General features: G+C 37.2%; 1 protein-coding gene across 1 annotated transcript in view; it reads right to left on the bottom strand.

Annotated features, from left to right (window-relative positions):
* LOC121370632 (disheveled-associated activator of morphogenesis 2-like) overlaps positions 1-23,595 on the bottom strand; it is a 108,009-nt gene that overhangs the window by 25,470 nt on the left and 58,944 nt on the right. Inside the window, exons 17-24 of the mRNA XM_041495997.1 lie at positions 22,992-23,036; positions 20,294-20,539; positions 14,427-14,533; positions 10,029-10,117; positions 9,418-9,632; positions 2,935-2,996; positions 2,629-2,689; positions 1,861-1,992 (exon numbers count right to left, since the gene is read on the bottom strand). Of these exons, the coding sequence (XP_041351931.1) occupies positions 1,861-1,992; positions 2,629-2,689; positions 2,935-2,996; positions 9,418-9,632; positions 10,029-10,117; positions 14,427-14,533; positions 20,294-20,539; positions 22,992-23,036 (957 nt within the window). The remainder of the gene's footprint in view (positions 1-1,860; positions 1,993-2,628; positions 2,690-2,934; positions 2,997-9,417; positions 9,633-10,028; positions 10,118-14,426; positions 14,534-20,293; positions 20,540-22,991; positions 23,037-23,595) is intronic.

The raw sequence follows: 23,595 nt of genomic DNA, 5'->3' as shown, positions 1-23,595 counted from the left end.
CATTTTATAACACATCTTTACTTTTTAAAATTTTGACAACTGGGATGAAACATACTTAAAATGTCACTGAGGTCAGTCCCTATTTTGGGAGGTTACAATTTTACGGTCCCAGTAAGAAATTTGCAGGTTCTGTGCAGGATCCAAATGACATCTGTGCAGGATACGAACGGCACCTATCACCCATGCAAACATGTCAGGTTTAAGAGAATCGAATGCTGTGATTGGACGAAATACTTTACGGGTCATTGGGATTACCAGCAAGGTGCGGAAACATTTATACATGTACCATTAAAAAAAAAAAAAAAAGTCGAAATGAACCGTGGTTTGCAAATTGGGAAACGGTGCACCAATCTGTGGGCCTAAAACCGCTGTTTTCGGTAACATCAAATAATCGTCCCATCCCTAGTTGGAACAGAACAATCTCACAGGCAGATATCACAGCCTTTGATATACCAGTAATATGGCACTGGTTGGAACAGAAAAATCTCACAGGCAGATATCACAACCTTTGATATACCAGTTACATGGAAATGGTTGGAACAGATCAATCTCACAGGCAGATATCATAGCCTTTGATATACCAGTTACATGGAAATGGTTGGGACAGAACAATCTCACAGGCAGATATCACAGCCTTTGATATACTAGTTATATAGCACTGGTTGGAACAGAACAATCTCACAGGCAGATATCACAGCCTTTGATATACCAGTGATATGGCACTGGCTGGAACAGAACAATCTCACAGGCAGATATCACAGCCTTTGATATACCAGTGATATGGCACTGGTTGGAACAGAACAATCTCACAGGCAGATATCACAGCCTTTGATATACCAGTGATATGGCACTGGTTGGAACAGAACAATCTCACAGGCAGATATCACAGCCTTTGATATACCAGTGATATGGCACTGGTTGGAACAGAACAATCTCACAGGCAGATATCACAGCCTTTGATATACCAGTGATATGGCACTGGTTGGAAGAGAACAATCTCACAGGCAGATATCACAGCCTTTGATATACCAGTGATATGGCACTGGTTGGAACAGAAAAATCTCACAGGCAGATATCACAGCCTTTGATATACCAGTGATATGGCACTGGTTGGAACAGAACAATCTCACAGGCAGATATCACAGCCTTTGATATACCAGTCATATGGCACTGGTTGAACAGAACAATCTCACAGGCAGATATCACAGCCTTTGATATACCAGTTATATAGCACTGGTTGGAACAGAACAATCTCACAGGAAAGAAAAAGAATATTTGTTTAATGACAAACCTGGGCACTTGGTCTAGAAAGGAAACCCACCAAATACACATAGTCTATTCTTATAAAACAAATATTCTGTTGAATTATATGTCTCGCCTACCATAAACCTTTTTGTAAACTAAGTTACAACAACCTAGGATTTGTAGTTTGTGAGAAAGTGATCTAAACGCTACTAAACTTTAATATGGAACTTAAAAAGTTGAAGTCACCACTGCTGCCGGCCACAATCAAAAAAAGGAAGACAAAAAGAAGTGATATTTTATATGCCCTTCCAAAAGACAGGACAGTGCATACCACTTCCTTTGTTCTGAGGCACTGGTTGAGACGGTAAAACTCCCCAGAGCTTACTGCAACCCATTACTTAAGGTGATAGCTCCACTAACAAGGTACATCTAGTGTACTGTTAGGAATAATATCTTACAAGCCACAACATTTCAATTGAAAGCTCAACCATTGAGTTACAAATGTGCTGCCACATGTATCTTCGATTTAGTACACTAAACATTATCACCAGCTGGCATCTAAATAACTAGTTTTTGCTGTATTGTCAGATTTTCCAATTTGAAAAGTTTCAGTACCTTCTGTTTCATGTCTGCATATGTTTCCTCAACTTCTAAGAAATTGTAGGCAGCCACTGTGCAGAAATCTCCCATCACAGACACAAATTTATCCTTAGGATCATAGTGCTGCTTTCGAAAGAATTCCATTTCCTATAAAAATCAATTTGATAAAATAATAGATAAGGACAGCTTTAAGTAATTCTTTATCATTGATCCGATTTCAAAACGAGAAATTTGGTTGTTAAATAAAGAAATTTAATAAAATAATATTTATGAAAATCAAATTATTATGAAGAGTTCTCAAACAAATAGCTAATTCAATTCAGACAATTTCAGTTTAAAATCATACGAAATTATAGGATATTAAACCAGCTTCCATTTCATATCATGTTTATATGTCACGAGTGAAATAATTTTCAGTTGTTACGAGCTTTAGCATGTGACAATGAAAATTATTTCAAGAGGGACATAAACATGATATGAAATGGTAGCGAGTTTAATATTCTATTTATTATCCATAATTACTATTATAATCGATGTTAATTTATATCACTCAACTCATTTGGTTGATGTTCCTGTACGGTTGTAGTGCGCCAATCGATAACATCACATAGTGTTGTGTCCTGCTTGGCGTTCTAGTGGGACATATCACTTTGACATGTACCAAGATATTTTTTAACCATATGGGTAATAATATTATTATGGTATGGTATTAAACCGTCAATGATGAATATCAACCAAAACAACTTCCTTTATACACTACGTAGCAATAAATAAATAAATTACCTTTTCAATATTTTTAAGCCCATTTTTCAGATTGTTTATTTCTTTATCCAGCTCTGTAAAACTGAAAGCACAATAGACATAAATTATAATATTTTATTTTTAAAAGTATATTTAACATTCAAAACATGTTGAGGTCAGCAAGAATTCTGATGGTTAATCTGTCTTAATGTAATCCTTATAACCATCAGTAACTTCACAACTTTTCATATAAATACAAAAGAAAGTGAACTGCACACAAACAGTACAAAAGAACATTCACATCATCACATTCATTTAAACTTGAAGTATTTAAAACTAATAACATACTTGACTTTTGCTGCATCTTTAGCATGGGAAAGATCTTCATCTAATTTCAACACTTCTGTAAACTGTAAACAGAACAAAAGGCAATGGGAACTATAGGAACAAAATAAGCTTTTAGCTAGAATTTTAACACCCTAATAATTCAATAAATAAAAACAAGAGATGACATTTAACTTAAATAGTAAAAGTAAACAAACTGGTAGAACACAATCAAGTGAAAAGGGGTATAAATATGTACTATTTCTTATTTTAAGTCAAAATGAATGAATGAATGAATGAAGGAATGTTTAACAACACCCCAGCACAAAAATACACATCGGCTATTGGGTGTCACAAATGGTAAGTATATGAAAATATTATTTATATAATTTAAAAGATTCCTAAACATTTGTGTTGCCAAATATATCATTTCTTGTTGGCTTAAGATGATCACACTTCACCAAAATGTGGTGCACAGTCAGTGTACACTGACAATGTTCACACTGAGGAGGAGGGTGCTTCTTCAAAACAAATAAGTTTTGGCGAAATGCCTGAGCTACGTAGCCATAAGCGCTTTGTCATGTAAGCCACAATGTTAATTACTCCCCTTTGTTTTAATCGACAATGGTAATACCCCTATAGGAACAATTGCTTTTTCGCGCCGAACCATTAGGAAAAGTTGAGAACGCAGAGAACGCACATTATTAATATATTACAGTTAAATAGTAAGAAATAATGAGGATACAATGCCGAAAGCTAAAAAGAAGCCGTCGAGGGTAGTAACGAGGAAACGGGGAAAGTCAGGGACAGCACTGCCACGAGTCGCACAAACAAATGAGGGGGTTGAACTTGAAAGTCGAAAAGCAGAGCGCAGATGGGACCATGGCGACCAGAATGTGGCTGGCACAAGTGGGCCTAGCCCTACTGGTAAGGAACAACAAGCTAGTATCACTGAGATAAATTCAACAGCATTAATAGGTAGCCAGCGTTCGCCAAACGCAAATTGCCTCTTTGATGATACTAATACTGTTAAAGTTGAGAACGCAGAGAACGCACATTATTAATATATTACAGTTAAATAGTAAGAAATAACGAGGATAGAATGCCGAAAGCTAAAAAGAAGCCGTCGAGGGTAGTAACGAGGAAACGGGGAAAGTCAGGGACAGCACTGCCACGAGTCGCACAAACGAATGAGGGGGTTGAACTTGAAAGTCGAAGAGCAGAGCGCAGATGGGACCATGGCGACCGGAATGTGGCTGGCACAAGTGGGCCTAGCCCTACTGGTAAGGAACAACAAGCTGGTATCACTGAGATAAATTCAACAGCATTAATAGGTAGCCAGCGTTCGCCAAACGCAAATTGCCTCTTTGATGATACTAATACTGTTTTAGATATTGTAAATGATTCTGTGTTAAATGATTCGCAAAATATTGCTAGCAGTAGCAACCGCAACACACACAGTACTCGGCTTAGTACTAGTAATTCGCGTCAGTGGTCAACTCTTGACACAAATGGTTCCTTTACACCAATGTCAATCAAGGAAAAAATCTGGCACGGAGAGTATGTTAATTTGGCAATACTACTTAAAAATCAAACTGATAATTCGCATGAGCAGGGTCTAATAATGTTTACAGTTAATGAGCTTGGTGTGCTGCAAGTTAACAAATTGGAACCGCAGAATAAAAAGATGACTAGCATAGTGGAGTGGACGAATGCGTTCACGGTATTTATGAGCATATATTTGGAAGATTTCCCGCATAGACATCAGGAGCTGATATCTTATATGCACACAGTACGTTCAAACACATGGGATGGCTGGTTTATGATGAACAATATCGCATGAGGCAGTCACTGTATCCAAATAATGATTGGGCCGAAATAAATGTCCAGTTGTGGGTTCTGCACATCGTTAGCTACAGCAATGTTGCTCACAACACACACACGGTTGTTGAAGCAAATCAATCTAACAAGGTACAATTGAAAGGTTTGTGTTGGGACTACAACACAAAAAAATGCAAGTATGGTGAAAAATGCAGGTTTAAGCATATTTGCGCACAATGTCAGAGTGCACACCCATCACAGGTTTGTTTTCGCCCCACAAGCAAAAGTGAAAAACCTAGGTTTATGTGAGAATTTTAACATGAATAACACATTATTACAGTTAGGAAAAACACCAATTAATGTGAATGTGTTAAGCGATTTGTTAGTTGATTATCCCAATAGGGTGGTGGCTGAAGAATTGGCGATCGGTTTTCGCAATGGATTTCCATTGCATTATTTTGGTGATCATGTAAAAATGGAATCGAGTAATCTGAGGTCCGTATTCGAGTTGCCGGACATAGCTAAAGAAAAAATAGACAAAGAGGTAGCATTAGGCAGGGTAGCAGGCCCATTCCTGCACCACCATTTCAAAACTTGAGAATTAGTCCCATGCATTGGTTTGGTACCAAAGAAGGTACCTGGAGACTACCGGCTTATACATCATTTATCGCACCCAGTAGGCAGTTCAGTCAATGTCTACATTAATGATTCGGAAGCATCTGTTAAATATTCTAATTTTGACGAAGCTATTAAAATGATCCAAAGACAAGGTAAAGGTTCTTTTTTGGCTAAAGTGGATATCAAAAGTGCATTCCGATTATGTCCTGTACAACCGGACGATTTTGATTTACTAGGTTTTAAATTTCGGAATAAATTCTACTTTGATAAATGCTTGCCTATGGGATGCAAGGTGTGTTGTGCAATTTTTGAAAAGCTTTCCACTTTCATTCAGTGGGTAGTAGAGAAGAGACTTCCAGGAGCACAGTTGGTCCACTATATTGATTATTTTCTTTTTGTAGGAACAAATTCAGAACATTACAGACATGCTCTCAATACATTGCTCCAGGTTTGTTCAGAGTTAGGGGTCCCCATAGTGGAGGAAAAAACTGTTTGGCCTTGTAATACGTTAACCTTTTTAGGCTTGGAAATGGACACACAAAAAATGCAAGCACGGGTGCCAAGGGAAAAAATTGAGCAAGTCAATGAAATGCTAAAATTTGTCAAAACCCAAAAGAAAGTGACATTAAAACAAATGCAGTCCCTGATTGGGTCCTTAAATTTTATTAACAGGGCAATACCAATGGCGCGGGCATTCAGTCGCAGACCCAATCATAAAATAAGGTTAAATGCACAGATCAAGGGTGACTTACATGTTTGGTCAATGTTCATCCGCGATTATAATGGGATTTCTCTTTTTGTTGATCAGTGGTGGGTAGATAATGAACATCTACAACTGTTTACTGATAGTTCAGGGGCGCATGGGTTTGATATATATTTTGATAGAAACTGGGCTTTCGGCTGATGGCCTTGTTCATGGAGGACAAATGGCCTAACAAAGAACATTACTCTGTTAGAGTTATTTCCCATTTTAGTAGCAACTAAGTTGTGGGGAAACACTTTGGCAAACAAGAGACTTTTGTTTAATTCTGATAATCAGGCAGTGGTCAGTATTTTGAATACAAATACATCGCGGTCACCTGAGGTCATGACACTGGTTCGCAGCATGGTCTTAGAATGTCTAAGATCCAATTTGTTAATCAGGGGACAATACATTGAGGGATGTCGGAATACAATTTCTGATGCTTTGTCTCGGTTTCAGTTCAAGAAATTCAGATGTTGGCACCACAGGCAAAGAAGCTACCAACTCTAGTACCCCAAACTGTGTGGAACATTTATGGGCTGAAGCATCCCGCTTATTAGATTGTTCTATATCAGATAATACTAGGAAGGCATATAGCTCAGCTTTACGCGACTTCGCCAAGTTTAGAATTAATGGTAACATGCAAAACAACTGGCCAGCTTCTGTAAGCCAGTTAATGCAATATATTGCGCACATGTCCTTGATGAACAGGTCTCCAGCGACTGTCGCAGTACACATTTCAGCCATTAGCCGTGAACATAAAATGTATGACATGGTTGACCCCACTAGTCACTTCCTCATACACAAAATGGTGCAAGGGTTAGGAAATCTGATAGACGGGTAGATACTAGAGCCCCAATTACAGTGAGTATATTAAGACAACTTCCTAGAGCATTGCAGGCGGTGTGTACTTCTTGTTATGAGGCAGTACTGTTTCAAGCTGCATTTTCAGTAGCATTCTTTGCTTTCTTGCGGGTTGGGGAATTGGTGTTTACAACAACTGCTGATAATGATTGACCTCTTAGGGTGTCCGACATACGTATGGACACACAGTTTATGGATATTACGATCAGAAAATCAAAAACTGATCAAGCTGGGTCAGGCACTACACTTAGGCTTTCAAGCTTACATAATCCGCAGCTGTGCCCAGTTCAAGCTATGCAAGCATATTTGCAAATTCGATCTCGGCGTGGCGAAAATTTATTTGTCCATTTCAATGGTCATGTGGTAACACGCTGTCAGTTTACAAAGGTTTTAAATAAGGCATTGGGTTTTTTACATATAGACCAGAAAAACTTTCGGGCCCATTCTTTCAGGATTGGTGCAGCAACGGCAGCAGCAATGCAAGGGGTCAACCCAGATGATATTCAATGCTGGGGGAGATGGACCTCTAGAGCCTATCTTAAATACATTAGAATTCCATGGCTGTTTTCAAATGGTATTCATATTCATGCACACTGAGTTTTTTCAGATATCTGGGTGGTAGGTTCGTCAATCATCTACTGGGCTCACAGAAGAGCAGTCATCCGTCCACTGGGTCGCAACCTTGGTTTACAGAACTGTAAGATTTCCTGGTTTGGTCAACGGGGTCTCCAGTGGAGAGCACTAGTACCAACGGTGGTCCAGAAGCTTAAACGATACTCGGTACCTGACATTATTATAGTACATTTGGGTTCAAATGATATTGTTGATAACTCAAGTAGAGATATGGGAGAAATGATTTTTCGTGGTTTAGGGGAGTTATGGGAATATTTGCCAAACACCAAAATAATTTGGTCAACACTTCTTCCAAGGCACATATGGCGAGGGGCTGAATCATGGTCTGGGATTGAGAAGAAAAGAAAACGGGCTAATCGTTATGGTTTAAAATGGGTGTGTGAAAATGAGTGATTTGGAATTAAGCACGAGATTGTGAGTGGGGAGAAAGGCTTATTCAGGGACGATGGGGTGCACCTGTCCAACATGGGAAATGACATATTTTTAAACACATTCCAAGAGGGTTTGCAAGCATCCTTTAAAGGGCACATGAAAGTGTTTTATGGTCTTTGAAATGTGTGCTGTAACTTGTCTATAAAGGTATCTATAGTATGCACTAGTACGTTGTTAATGGGTGTGGGGTGTCCTCGTATAAACGAGTCCTGTGGCGGACTGGTGGTGACCGGGAGGATTCTCAGCGTTGGGGACCCTCGTTCGAGAATGGTAACCTAAAAGTATTTGGAAAGGTGCACACCACCGTGCGTTGGGGTACACTCGTACGGAATGGGTATGAATACGTTCACGCTGGGGACCCTCGTGGACGGACAAGCCTTGTGTGGTTTTCATACTCATGCGGGGTGCACCAGGTGGGCCCTTTCCTTTGGACAACCTAGGAAGGGCATGGCTGTGTTGCCAGTGTGAACTCCGGCTGGAGTATGCGCATTAGTCGACATCCGGTTACTGCAGGTCTGTTATATCGATTCGTTTTGATTGTTAAAGGTTAATAAACGCTACAGCCAGTTTTTATCCACTAATCTTGTTTTTTGCCTTATCAATTATTTAGATATACATATTGTGGGGTTACGGAATATTTAATAATTCATATTGTCTGTAATTTGTGGCATAAAGAGACAAATGAATACATCAGATATGTATTGCCGATGTGGGCATGGCACAAGACTACTTCATCCTCCCTGCACCACCTGTAGGAGGACTGCCACTCTCCCAGGACTGGCTAGTAATATGTTTAAAGACACCTCAGTCTAATTCAATATATTTGTAAGACCTAATCTCATTGGATTTCTACTAAAATCTGATGAACATAAATTGGTGTTTTAGCAACTGCACTTTTGAAGTCAAACTAGCTCATAACTTAAGCAAACAATAGTGGCAGTTTTGCAATAATAATGGCATGAAGACAGTTTTGCTAACATATATATTATGTACATAATTTGTTAAATAATGAATCAATTTAAAGTCACAAATTAACACCTTCTTTAATTAGCATGATAGCTGTGGAAACATCTTTAATTATGCAATCTAGACTGTGAGAAGTATCTTAATAAAGCATCATCAGGTGGTATTCTTACTTAAAATTGGATCATTTATCATTAAAAACAACAATAAACAGTTAAAATTAGAATAGAAATAACCTGACTGTATTTTCTGGTTTGTCAATGTGTATCGATGTAGTTTTACTGTTACTAATGTGTTACCAATAAAACTATATTTACTACAGCAAACTGGAAATCACATTAGGGTTATCCTTATGAAGTTATGTTTATTTTACTTCTATAATGCTGATGCTAGTCTTTTAATATTACATGGGGGATTTTGGCTGCCCTGCTCACCTTCTTCTCAACAACTGTGACCATATAGTGCAGAAGTGTCATGTTTTTGTTGATACTAGACTTGGTGTCAATGATCTTGTTCAGTGACACCATCTTGAAAGCAATAGCATTACCCCTCTGACCTCGGTTCATGTAGTTACCAAGTGCAAGTACAAGTTCCAACAGCTTTTTCAGTTTACGACTTCGGAACATTTGTTTGGATGCACCAAAAACACCTGAAAACATTTCAAACAGAAGATTCTCAACGGTCTTTTTTCATTACTTGACTAAAAAGATATCAGTCACAAAACATTTTTATATTGCAAATAAATCAACATTTCTTTAAATTCAGTTTTCTGCCTCTTAAAATACTGTATAAGGCATATTTGAATTTAAAAAATGAGTTTTTTTTCTTCTAAATGTATAATGTAAACTATGTTTTTCAGGTGTAATACTCTAGTGGGTCTTCTAATTATTAAATTCTATCAAAGATTACTTTAGCACGATCTTGTATTAAAACTTCTAAATTATTCTAAATATTCATTAAAACATGTAGGGATCGATAGATCGCTTTGGGATACTCTTCTTTTATTGTATAATAATTAATAGAGGCAATAAAATCATGTACTTACCATCTATTCTTTGCTTACAGTCTGTGCGTCTGTCTTGAAACTTCTTTTTAAAATATAATGCTTTTAATCTTTGTTCATAGTGTACAATTCTGCAAGTATATTCAAACAAAAGTATACAGAAATAGTTCTCCTTAAATTAAATTTGATTAAACAATATAACTCTATACTGTTAAAACGAGATTTTAATGCCATTATTCTGCAATCTAAGTTTACTATCAGCATTGTGTAGAAAATACATCAAAAGCAGCTAATTCATAACCATTCCATAACCAGAACATGATTGCTATTACAGTATTTAGGAACATTTTATTCTGTTTTTATTTCAATGAAATCTTACCTAATGACCACATCGTTGCTAAGATCAACCCACTATAAAGACCAGGACCCATATTCACAAAACATTGTATGTCTAGTTTTACACGTAAATGTACATCTACGACTGAAGAGCTATTAAAAAACTACGTAAATGTAAGTTACGTGTAAAGTTGGACATAAATATAAGAGTGCCTCCAGTTAGAACTAACGATGCACGTAAGTCATGTACATATAATAAATCAAGCACAATTGCTGTTATTTACTATTATTTGCAGAAAATGGGTGCATTTCCAATAACTGAAGCAGTTCGCGATGGCAAACGCCCACGGATTGAACTTATTTTTTTTAATCATTGAACAGATGCCATGGTTCGCTCTTCACAATGTTGTCGTTAGCAGATGACAAACGAAACAGCATTTTGCACATTTGTTATTTACCCGGTAGCCATTTTTGTAAAAAAAAAATATTTAATTTCTACGGTGAGAGAGTTACAATCGTAGAATTACGTCCAACTAAGTTATGTTTATGACTGTTTTTAAGAATAAGGTGCTTCTTGCACATAAACGTAAATCTACGGCAGACGTAAGTGCTAGTCATAGAGGTAACTTTACACCTTTTCGTGAATATGAGTCCAGTATTTTAAAGATTAGTATATTTCTGTATTATTTTATAGTAACAATACTCTAGTACTGGTACTAAGACCAATCTGCTATTATGGATTACGACCATAAAGTCAGATGCAATTATGGTCTTTTTCAATACATTCTGACTACACTGTCATTACAGTATTATCTAATATTCTGTTACATATGTAACAATTAAACAGTAATGTGGTGAAAACTGTGTTAAAATTACATTCTTCCACACAAACAATTGCATGTCAATAGTGTTATTTGTACTGGATGGTTGATTTCTGGAATGGATGCTGCAGATTTTTTTATTGTTTCATGCACACAAAAATGTTAAAATGTGGCTGTTGGATAAAAGCAGATACAGTGATTAGCAAGATACAGTCAAGTGTCTTACATGTGATACATTGATATTCTTACGTTTGTTGGATAACAGCAGATACAGTGATTAGCAAGATACAGTCAAGTGTCTTACATGTGATACATTGATATTCTTACGTTTGTTGGATAACAGCAGATACAGTGATTAGCAAGATACAGTCAAGTGTCTTACATGTGATACATTGATATTCTTACGTTTGTTGGATAACAGCAGATACAGTGATTAGCAAGATACAGTCAAGTGTCTTACATGTGATACATTGATATTCTTACGTTTGTTGGATAACAGCAGATACAGTGATTAGCAAGATACAGTCAAGTGTCTTACATGTGATACATTGATATTCTTACGTTTGTTGGATAACAGCAGATACAGTGATTAGCAAGATACAGTCAAGTGTCTTACATGTGATACATTGATATTCTTACGTTTGTTGGATAACAGCAGATACAGTGATTAGCAAGATACAGTCAAGTGTCTTACATGTGATACATTGATATTCTTACGTTTGTTGGATAACAGCAGATACAGTGATTAGCAAGATACAGTCAAGTGTCTTACATGTGATACATTGATATTCTTACGTTTGTTGCCGTGGACAACTAGACTCTCTGAGACAGTGTGGTTCAGACTGTTGTTAATATCTACTGTGTAACAAGCATTCTGAGAGTATTGCTAAAGCAGTACATGTTCCCTACTGGGCCTAAACCATTTTCATGGGGGTGTAATATATGAATAAAACACTTCTGAAACTCAAACACACTACTCTGTAACATCTTCATGGAACTCAAACCTGATCTGTAACTATATATGATGAAACTATATGCAAAATTTCAGCTTAATACCTTGATGCTTAGCAAAGAAAAACCCGCAAAACTGTGATAGTTGTAATAAATATGTCTCAAATTAAACACTACACAGTCCGACTTAGAAAATTTCTCCCACAAATCTTAATTGGCTTTATATTAAAACCAAAGACTGATCAGTTGTTTCACTAATAGTATACTGTGTTATTTAATTGCAAAGGGAAACTGATGTGAAACTTTAATTGGCTTTATATCAAAACCAAAGACTGATCAGTTGTCTCACTAATAGTATACTGTGTTATTTAATTGCAAAGGGAAACTGATGTGAAACTTTTAATGTTGATTATATATGGAATTAAAATATCAATATGCTAAACCACGAAAATAAAAACATTCATTTCAGTTACCAAACCTTGAAAATAAGAAACATCAAAACGATTTTAGTCAGCAAACCATGAACATTTTAAACCATGAAAATGTCTGATTATACGGTATTACAGACATTAGAAATAACCAGCAAATGGCAGGGTGGTGACATTTCAATTATAGAACGCGATCTAAACATTAATTTGTTGAAACTTTACGAATGGTCAAAAAAATTGTTAGTTACCTTTAACCCGAATAAAACGAACGTATTATTGTTTTCTTAACCAAATTAATTAATGAACCATGTCTTGTATTTGGTGACACAACTTTAAACAAATCAAAAACGCATAAACATTTAGGTTTAACTTTAGCAGATGATGCAAAATGGTCTAGTCATATTCTAAATGTATGCACATCAGCATCGGTAATGATCTCAGTATTAAGGAAATACAGACTGTTATTAAATCGTCAAACTCTAATGCGAATATATAGTACTTTCATTCGTCCCGTCCTAGAATATGCTTCAGAGGTCTGGGATGGCTGTTCTCAGTTAAACGCAGATAATTTAGAAAAGGTACAACTAGAAGCTGCAAGGGTAATCACTGGCATGCCTAAATTTGCTTCACGTAATTCGTGATATATTGAAACTGGTCTTACAACACTTAGTGAAAGGAGAAAAACAAAAAAACAGTGTACAATGTTTAAAATAATGAAAGGAATGACTCCCGATTTCTTAACTAATTGTATTCCACAAAGATTAGAAGAAAGGGTTCCTTATATGTTAAGAAATCGGGAGGACATATCTACACCTTTTGCTAGAACCTGCTTATTAAAATCATCATTTATTTATTCAGCAATTGATTTATGGAATAATTTATGCCCAGCAATTAAAAATTGTGAAACAATATCGTCTTTCAAAAAAGCAGTAACACCAGTGGTAAATAAAGTTCCATATTATTTTTCCTATAGAAAAAAGAATAGAAAATATATTGCATACAAGATTACGACATGGATGTAGTCCTTTAAATGCCGATTTGTATAGATGTGGACTTACCACAGACCCTTCATGTAATTGTGTATACAGATTACAAAACAATATCCATTTTTTCTAACAATGTAAACAATATGAACAACAGAGACTGATTCTATGTAATTCCTTACAGTTTTTTCAACCAATAGATTTACAATTACTGTTATATGGTAGAAACATTAAGCGATGCCAATAATAAAGAAATATTTACTTATGTTCAAATATATATATAAAACCTCATTGTTTTGATTTATAAATTACCATAAGGATTATTTGTAAATGTGATAGTGAATTTAACTGCACGTGATGTACTATTTGTGTAATCTTTTGTATCATTTTTTTTTTCTTTCCTTCACATTCTTTTGTATATAATATATTTCCTTACACTGGTTATCCTTGAATGTATACATGTTGTTTATATTTACAGCTATGTAATATAGGTCACCAAGTATATTGTATGAATATAGAAGAGGGCCTCGTAAGTTGTCAAACTTGTGCCCAATTCTTTTGTTCTTTGTACAATAAAATACGTTTGCAATCAATCAATATGCTAAACCACGAAAATAAAAACACTCTCATTTCAGAGTTACCAAACCTTGAAAATAAGAAACATCAAAATTATTTTAGTCTGCAAACCATGAACATTTTAAACCATGAAAATGTCCGGTTATATGGTATTATAGACATTAGAAATAACCAGCAAATGGCAGGGTGGTGTGAAATTATGAATTTGTCTTTAAATGGGGGAGGGGGAGACACTCCAGACTGAGAGTTGGGGAGAGCAGTGACTCCAGCATTTCAACCTCTGCCACAGCCAACATACACCCTACTTCCTACACTATTACATCAAGGACATCGAGTCTGACTTACTTGCCCATCTCAAAGAGAAAACGGTCAGCACGTGCCATATTTTCTATATCTTGAGCATGCTCAGATAACAGTTGAGTTTCCTCAGGAGTAGGAACAAACTTCAGTAACTGAAAAGCAAATTTTATTGTTAAATACATTATTTAGAAAGCTTTAAATATAATAAAACATTGTATGACAATATAGCAAAAGTACACTCTAGTACAGGGGTGCAGAAAGTACTCGACCGCTCGCCAAATACGAGTAAAAATTCCGATGGATGAGTTAAAAAATGCAACTACCAGTGCGATGGGTGATCTGGGTTTTTGCTGACTGACTGTTATTTATTTATTTTATTATTTTGCATTTAATCCGCAACTCCGCCTGCGTCAGCCATGCCAGAATTCCAAACCATTCAATCAAACGGTTCAGAATGATGACCATATACACAACAAGACATATGTAACGTATTGCCAGCAATAGACTATACTTGTGAGTTCTAAACTGCACAAGTGTGACATTCGGAAATGGGTTATAGCAAAAATTAAACCGTGCCAAAACATCCCCAAACAAAAATGGAAACAAATCAGACAAAACGGAGCCAAGTGTTGGCTCAAACGGCACTAAAATCTATGGTTATATGGCTTAAATGGAAGCAAAAATTCAACATTTAATAAAGGATGTTCGGACCAAACATTTTCAGGTTGTAACACGTGACACCATTTCCGCCAAGTAATAATATGAAATGCCGTTATATAGCTAAAACAAACACTCACCCCCACCCCCCCAAAAACCCAACAAAAAACCCAAAAGAACAAAAAAAAACCCAAAAAACAACCAAAAAAACCCCAACACAAACGGTTCCGTTTTGATAATGATTCCGATTTAGCCTCATCCCCCGGAAACAAAACCGATCAAAGGTCAATAGTTCCTACACATTATTTATTTACGTTGAAAATATGTTGCCGATGTGTTTTGAATATATTCTTCTGTTGAATACTTCTGGGAAGTATGTAAGTATGTATATATGTATATAGATATGTATATATATATATATATATGTCAATCGGTCCCACTTGAATGTCATCACTACCGACAGGGGGGGGGCTAGGGGAAAAAAAGAAAGGGAAAAAAAAGAGAAGAACATTTAAAAGACGATATTTGTCAAATAGTTTTAAAAATAAACCATAGTGACGTTTGTATATTTTTATCTTGAATCATGAACGCAAAAGGATAAACATGAAACAATTTTTTTTTTATCATATCAGTGAAAACCCCCCACAAATTGTATATATTTTTTACATAATGGAATAAATAATATAAAAAAAGGAATAAAAGTTATGAATTTTAATTCCCATATATGAATAAAAAGTACGAGTATTCAGTACTGTGTCCTGAAAATTAATAAAAGATGCCACCGGTGAAGCGTTTGACAGCTTGAGCTAGCACATGTTTAGACTAAGAGATTAATAACGTCATCGCTGATTGGTTGAAATTTGACCTCTACTGGCTCTAGAGATAACCAGTACGTGTAGCTGTTTTGCTCACTTCCACTTGTTCACAAAAAAAGTGAAAACCTTTTGTTAATTTTAAAATCCTTTATAATTATTGGATACACTACATTGGACAGTCAACAATAAATACATTTATAGATTATTTCAGTATATTTTATGCTATTTCAAGCAGTTTGTATTGCAGAAAAGCCTCTTGTTTCGGACAAGGACACTCGACCCAACAGAGCTCCGTACACAGGTATTGATTGTAACCAGTTGCAAACTCTGGGTCCTTTGTTTTAACTGGAGTGTAATACATTGAGTGATGTTATTGTTAACATCTGTTTAATCTCTTGACTGGCTCAGTGACTTTGACAAATGTCTAGCCTAGTGGCAGTGGATTGACACTACTGTAGGTCCGACTTCAGTGTCAGACTGGCGATATATACTTAGGCCGACTTTAAAGTCACAGACGTCTGAAACACCAGCCATATTGACCACTGTTTATTTATTATTTTAAATCATGCACGAGATACCAATGTCTGGGCAGGCTGGTCCAGCTGACAAATAGGAATTTGTTCCAATAATAGAAATGGACAGGTGCTACGGACTGATAAGAATGACAAAAGTGGGACCGGCAAACACATACGTTTTTAAAAAATAATTTCGGTCCCAGAGATTGAGAATCGGTCCCAGACCGGGAAAAAAAGGCTTTTCCCCACTCCTGATATATATACATACATATATATACATATATATAATACAATACAGTATTCTTCCTGGTGTGGCTGGTATAGTGCTCTACCTCTTGGGGAGCCAGTATAAATATATATACTGTTACATCTTTTGTTACTACTTAAAAGTTTCACGCTATGAGCGATCATCAGGTAATGTGTAACTGCCCTGTCGTTACGTCATGAAGCAGTGACGTCACAACAGGTGCAGTGGGTATGGGCTATATATATATATATATATACTCTTCAAAAGAAGAAACGCAAAACCACATTGTCGTAACATTTGGAGAATTGATTTAATTATTGAATGGTGAGTCCGATAATTACCAAATGTTGCAGGATTGTTCACAATTCACTCTAGTCCATTGTGAGTAAGTGATAGGACACACCACCAAGGTCAAGGTCATCTGGAGTCAATACCGGGTGTGGCCTCCGCGTGTGTTGACAACTGCCTGGCACCGCCTGCCCATTGAAGCAACCAGAGTACGGATGACGTCCCGGGGGATGGTGGCCCACTCGGCCTGCAAGGCTGCTGCCAGCTCGGGCAGGGTCTGGGGCTGTGGTTGTCGCTGTCGGAGGCGTCGGTCCAACTCGTCCCATAGATGCTCAATTGGGTTCAAATCCGGTGATGTCGATGGCCAAGGAAGGACATTAATGTTGTTGTTCTGTAGGAAAGCCGTTGTGAGACGTGCTGTGTGAGGCCTGGCGTTGTCATGTTGGAACACTGCGTTGGCGTTGGCCATAACTGGAACGATGTGTGGCCGGAGGATCTGGTCAATGTAGCCCTGTGCATTCAGGTTGCCCTGCACGTGGACCAGGTCAGTTCTGCCAGTGTGTGAGATGGCTGCCCACACCATGACACTACCCCCGCCGAATCTGTCCACTTCCTGCACGCAGTTTGCCGCATAACGTTCACCACGACGCCTATACACGCGACATCTTCCATCATGACGTCGGAGCAGAAATCGGGACTCGTCACTGAACCACACCTGTCTCCATCGCAGTTGAGGCCATTGTCAATGAATCTGGCACCACTGCAGTCGGAGTCGACGGTGTTGTGGTGTTAAGATGACACCTCGAACTGGACGTCTGGCACGAATTCCTACCTCACGTAGGCGGTTCCGTACGGTCTGGTCGGATATCCTGCGCAAACCTGGTATTGCTGTGGCTGTGGAGGTGGCAGTAGTCAATCGTTCCCGAAGGTGGCGTACCCGGATGTAGCGGTCCTGCCCGGGGGTAGTGACCCGTGGTCGACCGGATCTAGGGAGGTCACGTGTTGATCCATGTTGCTGGTAACGGTTCCACAATCTGGAGATGGTGCTTGGGGACACATGGAATGCCCTGGCAACGGCCGTTCTGGATTCGCCTGCGTCTAGTCGGCCGATGGCATTGTTTCTCTGCGGTTCACTGAGACGTGGCATGTCCTGGATTGTCAACTGTCGGCCAGATACAGAGGCCAGGCAAGCGAACACCCTGCACTTTTATACTGTCGGTGTTCATGTTGCACGTGCAGACAACGCACGTGCAGTGGTGACATGGTTTGCACGTGGCTGCGTTTTTGCGAATATTCACATTTTGGAACTTTATTGTACAGTAGCTGCGTTTTATCAAATGTAACCGTGGGAATGTGTTTGGGACATGCAATGACCTTATATTCACAAAGCATGAACCGGTAGGAAACATAAAATCGGAGTTATAACCCATTTGTACCCTTTTGCGTTTCTTTTTTTGAAGAGTATATAAAGATATTGTTAAACAAAAACAATTAATATTTTGTATATTATTCTATAAGCTGGCGGACTAGTAGACATGCTGGCAGGCTAGCCAATTTTAGTTGGTTCTGGTCCGGCGGGGCTAGTGAAATATTTTCCATTTCTGCACCCCTGCTCTAGTAATACTAACTTTGAGGTTACAGTACTACCCTAATCAGTGACAGCAAACCTATGTTACTGATCTACATAACTAAGTACCATCCTAAATTCTGCTACGCAATGAGCCATATATCTACACATTCACCGAAAACAGACACGTTACAATATAGCAACTCTACAGTTGAATGAGCCATATATCTACACATTCACCGAAAACAGACACGTTACAATATAGCTCCTCTACAGTGGAATGAGCCATATATCTACACATTCACCGAAAACAGACACGTTACAATATAGCTCCTCTACAGTGGAATGAGCCATATATCTACACATTCACCGAAAACAGACACGTTACAATATAGCTCCTCTACAGTGGAATGAGCCATATATCTACACATTCACTGAAAACAGACACGTTACAATATAGCTCCTCTACAGTGGAATGAGCCATATATCTACACATTCACCGAAAACAGACACGTTACAATATAGCTCCTCTACAGTGGAATGAGCCATATATCTACACATTCACCGAAAACAGACACGTTACAATATAGCTCCTCTACAGTGGAATGAGCCATATATCTACACATTCACTGAAAACAGACACGTTACAATATAGCTCCTCTACAGTGGAATGAGCCATATATCTACACATTCACCGAAAACAGACACGTTACAATATAGCTCCTCTACAGTGGAATGAGCCATATATCTACACATTCACTGAAAACAGACACGTTACAATATAGCTCCTCTACAGTGGAATGAGCCATATATCTACACATTCACCGAAAACAGACACGTTACAATATAGCTCCTCTACAGTGGAATGAGCCATATATCTACACATTCACTGAAAACAGACACGTTACAATATAGCTCCTCTACAGTGGAATGAGCCATATATCTACACATTCACCGAAAACAGACACGTTACAATATAGCTCCTCTACAGTGGAATGAGCCATATATCTACACATTCACTGAAAACAGACACGTTACAATATAGCAACTCTACAGTGGAATGAGCCATATATCTTGGGAGTGAGTGACAATCAAGAAATGAATTTAGGATGTCTATCTCACTCAAGGTATATCTAATGTGGACACATGGTTTGAATTTGGTCAAACTGTCTGTCCAAAACAATCAGGATATAAGGTCCATTACTTCCAGACTAAGTCGCACACAGGGTGGGATGTAGCCCAGGGGTAAAGCGCTCGCTTGATGCACAGTCAGTTTAGGATCGATCCCTGTGGTGGGCTCATTGTGCTATTTCTCGTTCCAGCCAGTGCACCACGACTGGTAAATCAAAGGCTGTGTTATGTGCTATCCTGTCTGTGGGATGGTGAATAGCAAAATGTAGCAGGTTTCCTATCTTGGACCATGATATGTCAAAATTACCAATGTTTAATAAATCAATGTGCTCTAATGGTGTTGTTAAACAAAACAAACTTTATTGAAGTCACACATATTTTAAAAGGTAACATTGAGGAACAGACCTCCTGCTCTACAGAGCTTGTGCCTACTCAACATCCATGGAATGAACTTGATTTGATTTCCTGTGATAAAAATAATCTTTAATGCAAACTTTATACTACTTAAGAGTGTTTTGACAAGTCAAAAGCGCTACTCAGAAATGCTAATCTAAAAACATAGAAAGGAGGCACTAACATCCAGAAATTTAAGAAAAATCTTTTTGATTAAGACAGCCCTGAGTAACATGATTAATGTGACATTTGCGGATTCTAAGCCTGGGTAAAGCAACTGTAAATAGGCTGTGAATTACCTGTTCTACCATGTCTTTAGGAAGATCTTCTCCAGAGTCCATGCTCATCACAGCCCGGGCCAGTTCCTCATTGGTCATCTTCAGCTTGGACAGCAAGATGTTGCAGTTCTGGGCACGCCGCCCGTCTATCACAGTCAGCTCCTTGTTTTTGGGTTTAAAGTTCATGTGGTCATCCTCAGGGCTTTCACGCCGCTGATAGGCTGAGAATGTCTGTTCAAACTCAGCGAGGTCAAGTAGTGGATATATCTACAAAATTAATAATACTGGTACAGTAAAACCCCAGCTAACGATCACTCCGGTTCTAAGACCCCCAACCACTATAAAGACCAATATTTTAAAGACCGGAATATTTCCAAATTGTTTTATAGTAAAACTACTCTGGAATTAAGACCACCCCGTTATTACGGATTACGACCAGTAAAGTCATATCCAATGGTCGTTTTCAGTGCATTTGGACTCCACAAATGTAACCACACCAATTACTTGTCATATATGACATAAGCGATGAACAATAAATAATGTAGTAAAATCTTTCCTAATTTCCCATGCTATGGTGTTAAAGTGAATTGGAGGTATACGTGTTGCTTAAACTAGTAATTAAATAGTCTTAGAGTTGGAAAGACAAAAGTATTACTTTCCAACTAGGAAGTCATAGTTAATTTCTGGAAGGTACGGCGCACAGTCATTTTATTGTATAACTTGCACACAATAATGTTGAAAAGTTAGTTATAGAGAATAACGTTTTTTTATGAAAGCAAATGCCGTACAATACTAGAATTTTAATTTTCACAGAAACTGACAACAAATGCAATGTTTAGCTGCATTCAGTCAAGTGAGACAGAAATCAAGCGTTTATATTACCGGTACATTTGGGGCAGTGGACGTCCTAAAACATCGGGAGAGTGTTATTTGTCCAGACATTTGTTAATCTCTATTGTGTAATAATTTGGAAAAAGAATGGATCCTAGCTTACACATAGCTGAAGCAGCTTTGTGACTTGATTATTCTTGCATTTCAATTTAAATGTCAATACACTGTTGTCACCTATTACTTTTATCAGTTTATACATTGTTGATGACAACTGGAGGGTGGGGCGTAAAATTTGCAATCAATATTTACAACAATCATCATTTGGAATGTTGGTAATTCTTGTATTATGACCACCGCACTGTTAAGACCAGTTTTAATTAGTCCCGCCAATGGTCGCAATTCACTGGACATACATATACAATTAACATGAAATTATTGAACAAGATTAATATGAAAGCCATTGAGATCCATCCCTAGATGTGGAGATGGTACTTGCATATCTCAGTGCCTTAGAGATCTATACAAGTGGGAAGCTTAGGTTTCTGTTAGGGACAACCAAGCTGGATTGGTTTATGGGCAAGAGTCTAGAATAATACAGACCAAGGTAACTTAACAGAAACCTTGACGCTTAAGATGGAGGCACATTCAGACCATAGTATAATGCATCAACAGTTACTTCTATTTACACTAAAAGTATTGTATGTATTAACCAATTATAGTAACCATTTTAAGCAATGGGACTCGGCCCTTGAAATAAGCTGTAGTCGGCAAAACCAATTAGTAGGTTACATGGTATTTCTGTCATAATCAATTTAGTTACCTTAGTTTTGAAATTTCAGCTAGAAGGAATAGATCTTACTAAACACTGGACAAATGGAACATAATAAAGGATCATATTTAACAAACGTTTTCAGTCAGTAAATTTCAGCGTGGTTTTGATTGTTTAGTAGGATCTAGTTAATTTCCATGAACTGAAATCCCACAAGAGGTTAATGCAATTAAAATTGTGTCAGTAAGAAGTTTTAGCACCATAAGAAATTTGATAAACATTAGTAGACACGTTATTTTATTTGGGTATTATTTAAAAATTGTTTGAAAACCATGTATCGCGAGCGAACTATCGGATATGGGAAAACACCAAGAAGTAACTGATAGGAGACCTGACCTATTGTTCGCAACTTATTTCGAGAGCCAATAGCTGCTACTAGTAGTTTATTGCTTGTAACATGATCTCATATAAAAAACCAACTCAAAGTTTTAAAGTGGTTTAATAAACCATTATTAAGTAATATCATTTACTTAATCTTTGTGACATAGGGATGAAGACAACTGCTAAACAGCCATGAGATAAAGTAATTATACATATATGATCAATGAGCAATGGTATTTGTCTTTGTAATCAGAAACACCAATCCCACTGAAATGACACGGTTTATTTCAGCCATTCACTAACATTGTAATATTCATTAGAAACACCAATCCCACTGAAATGACACGGTTTATTTCAGCCATTCACTAACATTGTAATATTCATCAGAAACACCAATCCCACTGAAATGACACGGTTTATTTCAGCCATTCACTAACATTGTAATATTCATCAGAAACACCAATCCCACTGAAATGACAGTTTATTTCAGCCATTCACTCACATTGTAATATTCATTAATGTTTTCATTGACTAACAGTGTCATAAATTTTAATATCATTAATTATAATGCTATTCACAAAATCTGACAGTTATGTATATTAGATTTTGTCTTTTACTGACAATGACCTGTTTTATTGTCATTCATCAACAGTAAAAATATACAAAGCATTTCCTTAACATTTTGGATATAAACTTTATCATATTCAAAAAATATTTTAAAAACCAAAAAAACATTACCCTTGTATCATCCAAATCTGTCCATATTGTGCCTGCTATTTTGTTCTGAAAAAAAACCCACAGAAATAAATCAGAGGTAATATGGAGTGAACAAATCTTTTACAGTTGATGTAATAAACAATGAAAGATATTATTAATAAATATACAGTCCTGTTTTCAGGCATGACACTGTGAAAAACTGGGGCAAGTCCAGTCAACCATTTGTCTCCAACACTTGCTATACTGGTTTTTACAATAATACATTAAACTGAATGACCACTTTGGATACCAGTGAAAATAGTTTGCCAATGTTTAGTGATAAACAGCTGGCTGAACATAAGCCACTGAACTGTATTTGGTCTGCACCAACATCTTTGCTGGTCCATTTGGGATTAAATGGAGACAAGTCTAACATAATATATAGAATCTAAAAAGCAGTCCATAATGTTTGATCAGCATGGGCACTCAAACAGACAAAGAACTGAAGTTGTAAATTAGAGGTTTCTGACATCTTTGATAAAGAAAGGTATAACTCTATTTAAAAACGCCAATATGGAATAATTTTCAAGAATACATATATCATCTGGCTTCAATAACAAAAGGAAAAACCTTATCTGACAGATTT

The sequence above is a fragment of the Gigantopelta aegis genome, chromosome 4, assembly GCF_016097555.1.
Source record: "Gigantopelta aegis isolate Gae_Host chromosome 4, Gae_host_genome, whole genome shotgun sequence".
Classification (NCBI taxonomy): domain Eukaryota; kingdom Metazoa; phylum Mollusca; class Gastropoda; order Neomphalida; family Peltospiridae; genus Gigantopelta; species Gigantopelta aegis.
The sequence above is the reverse complement of the archived record's forward strand: the minus strand, read 5'-3'. Positions and strand labels throughout refer to the sequence as shown.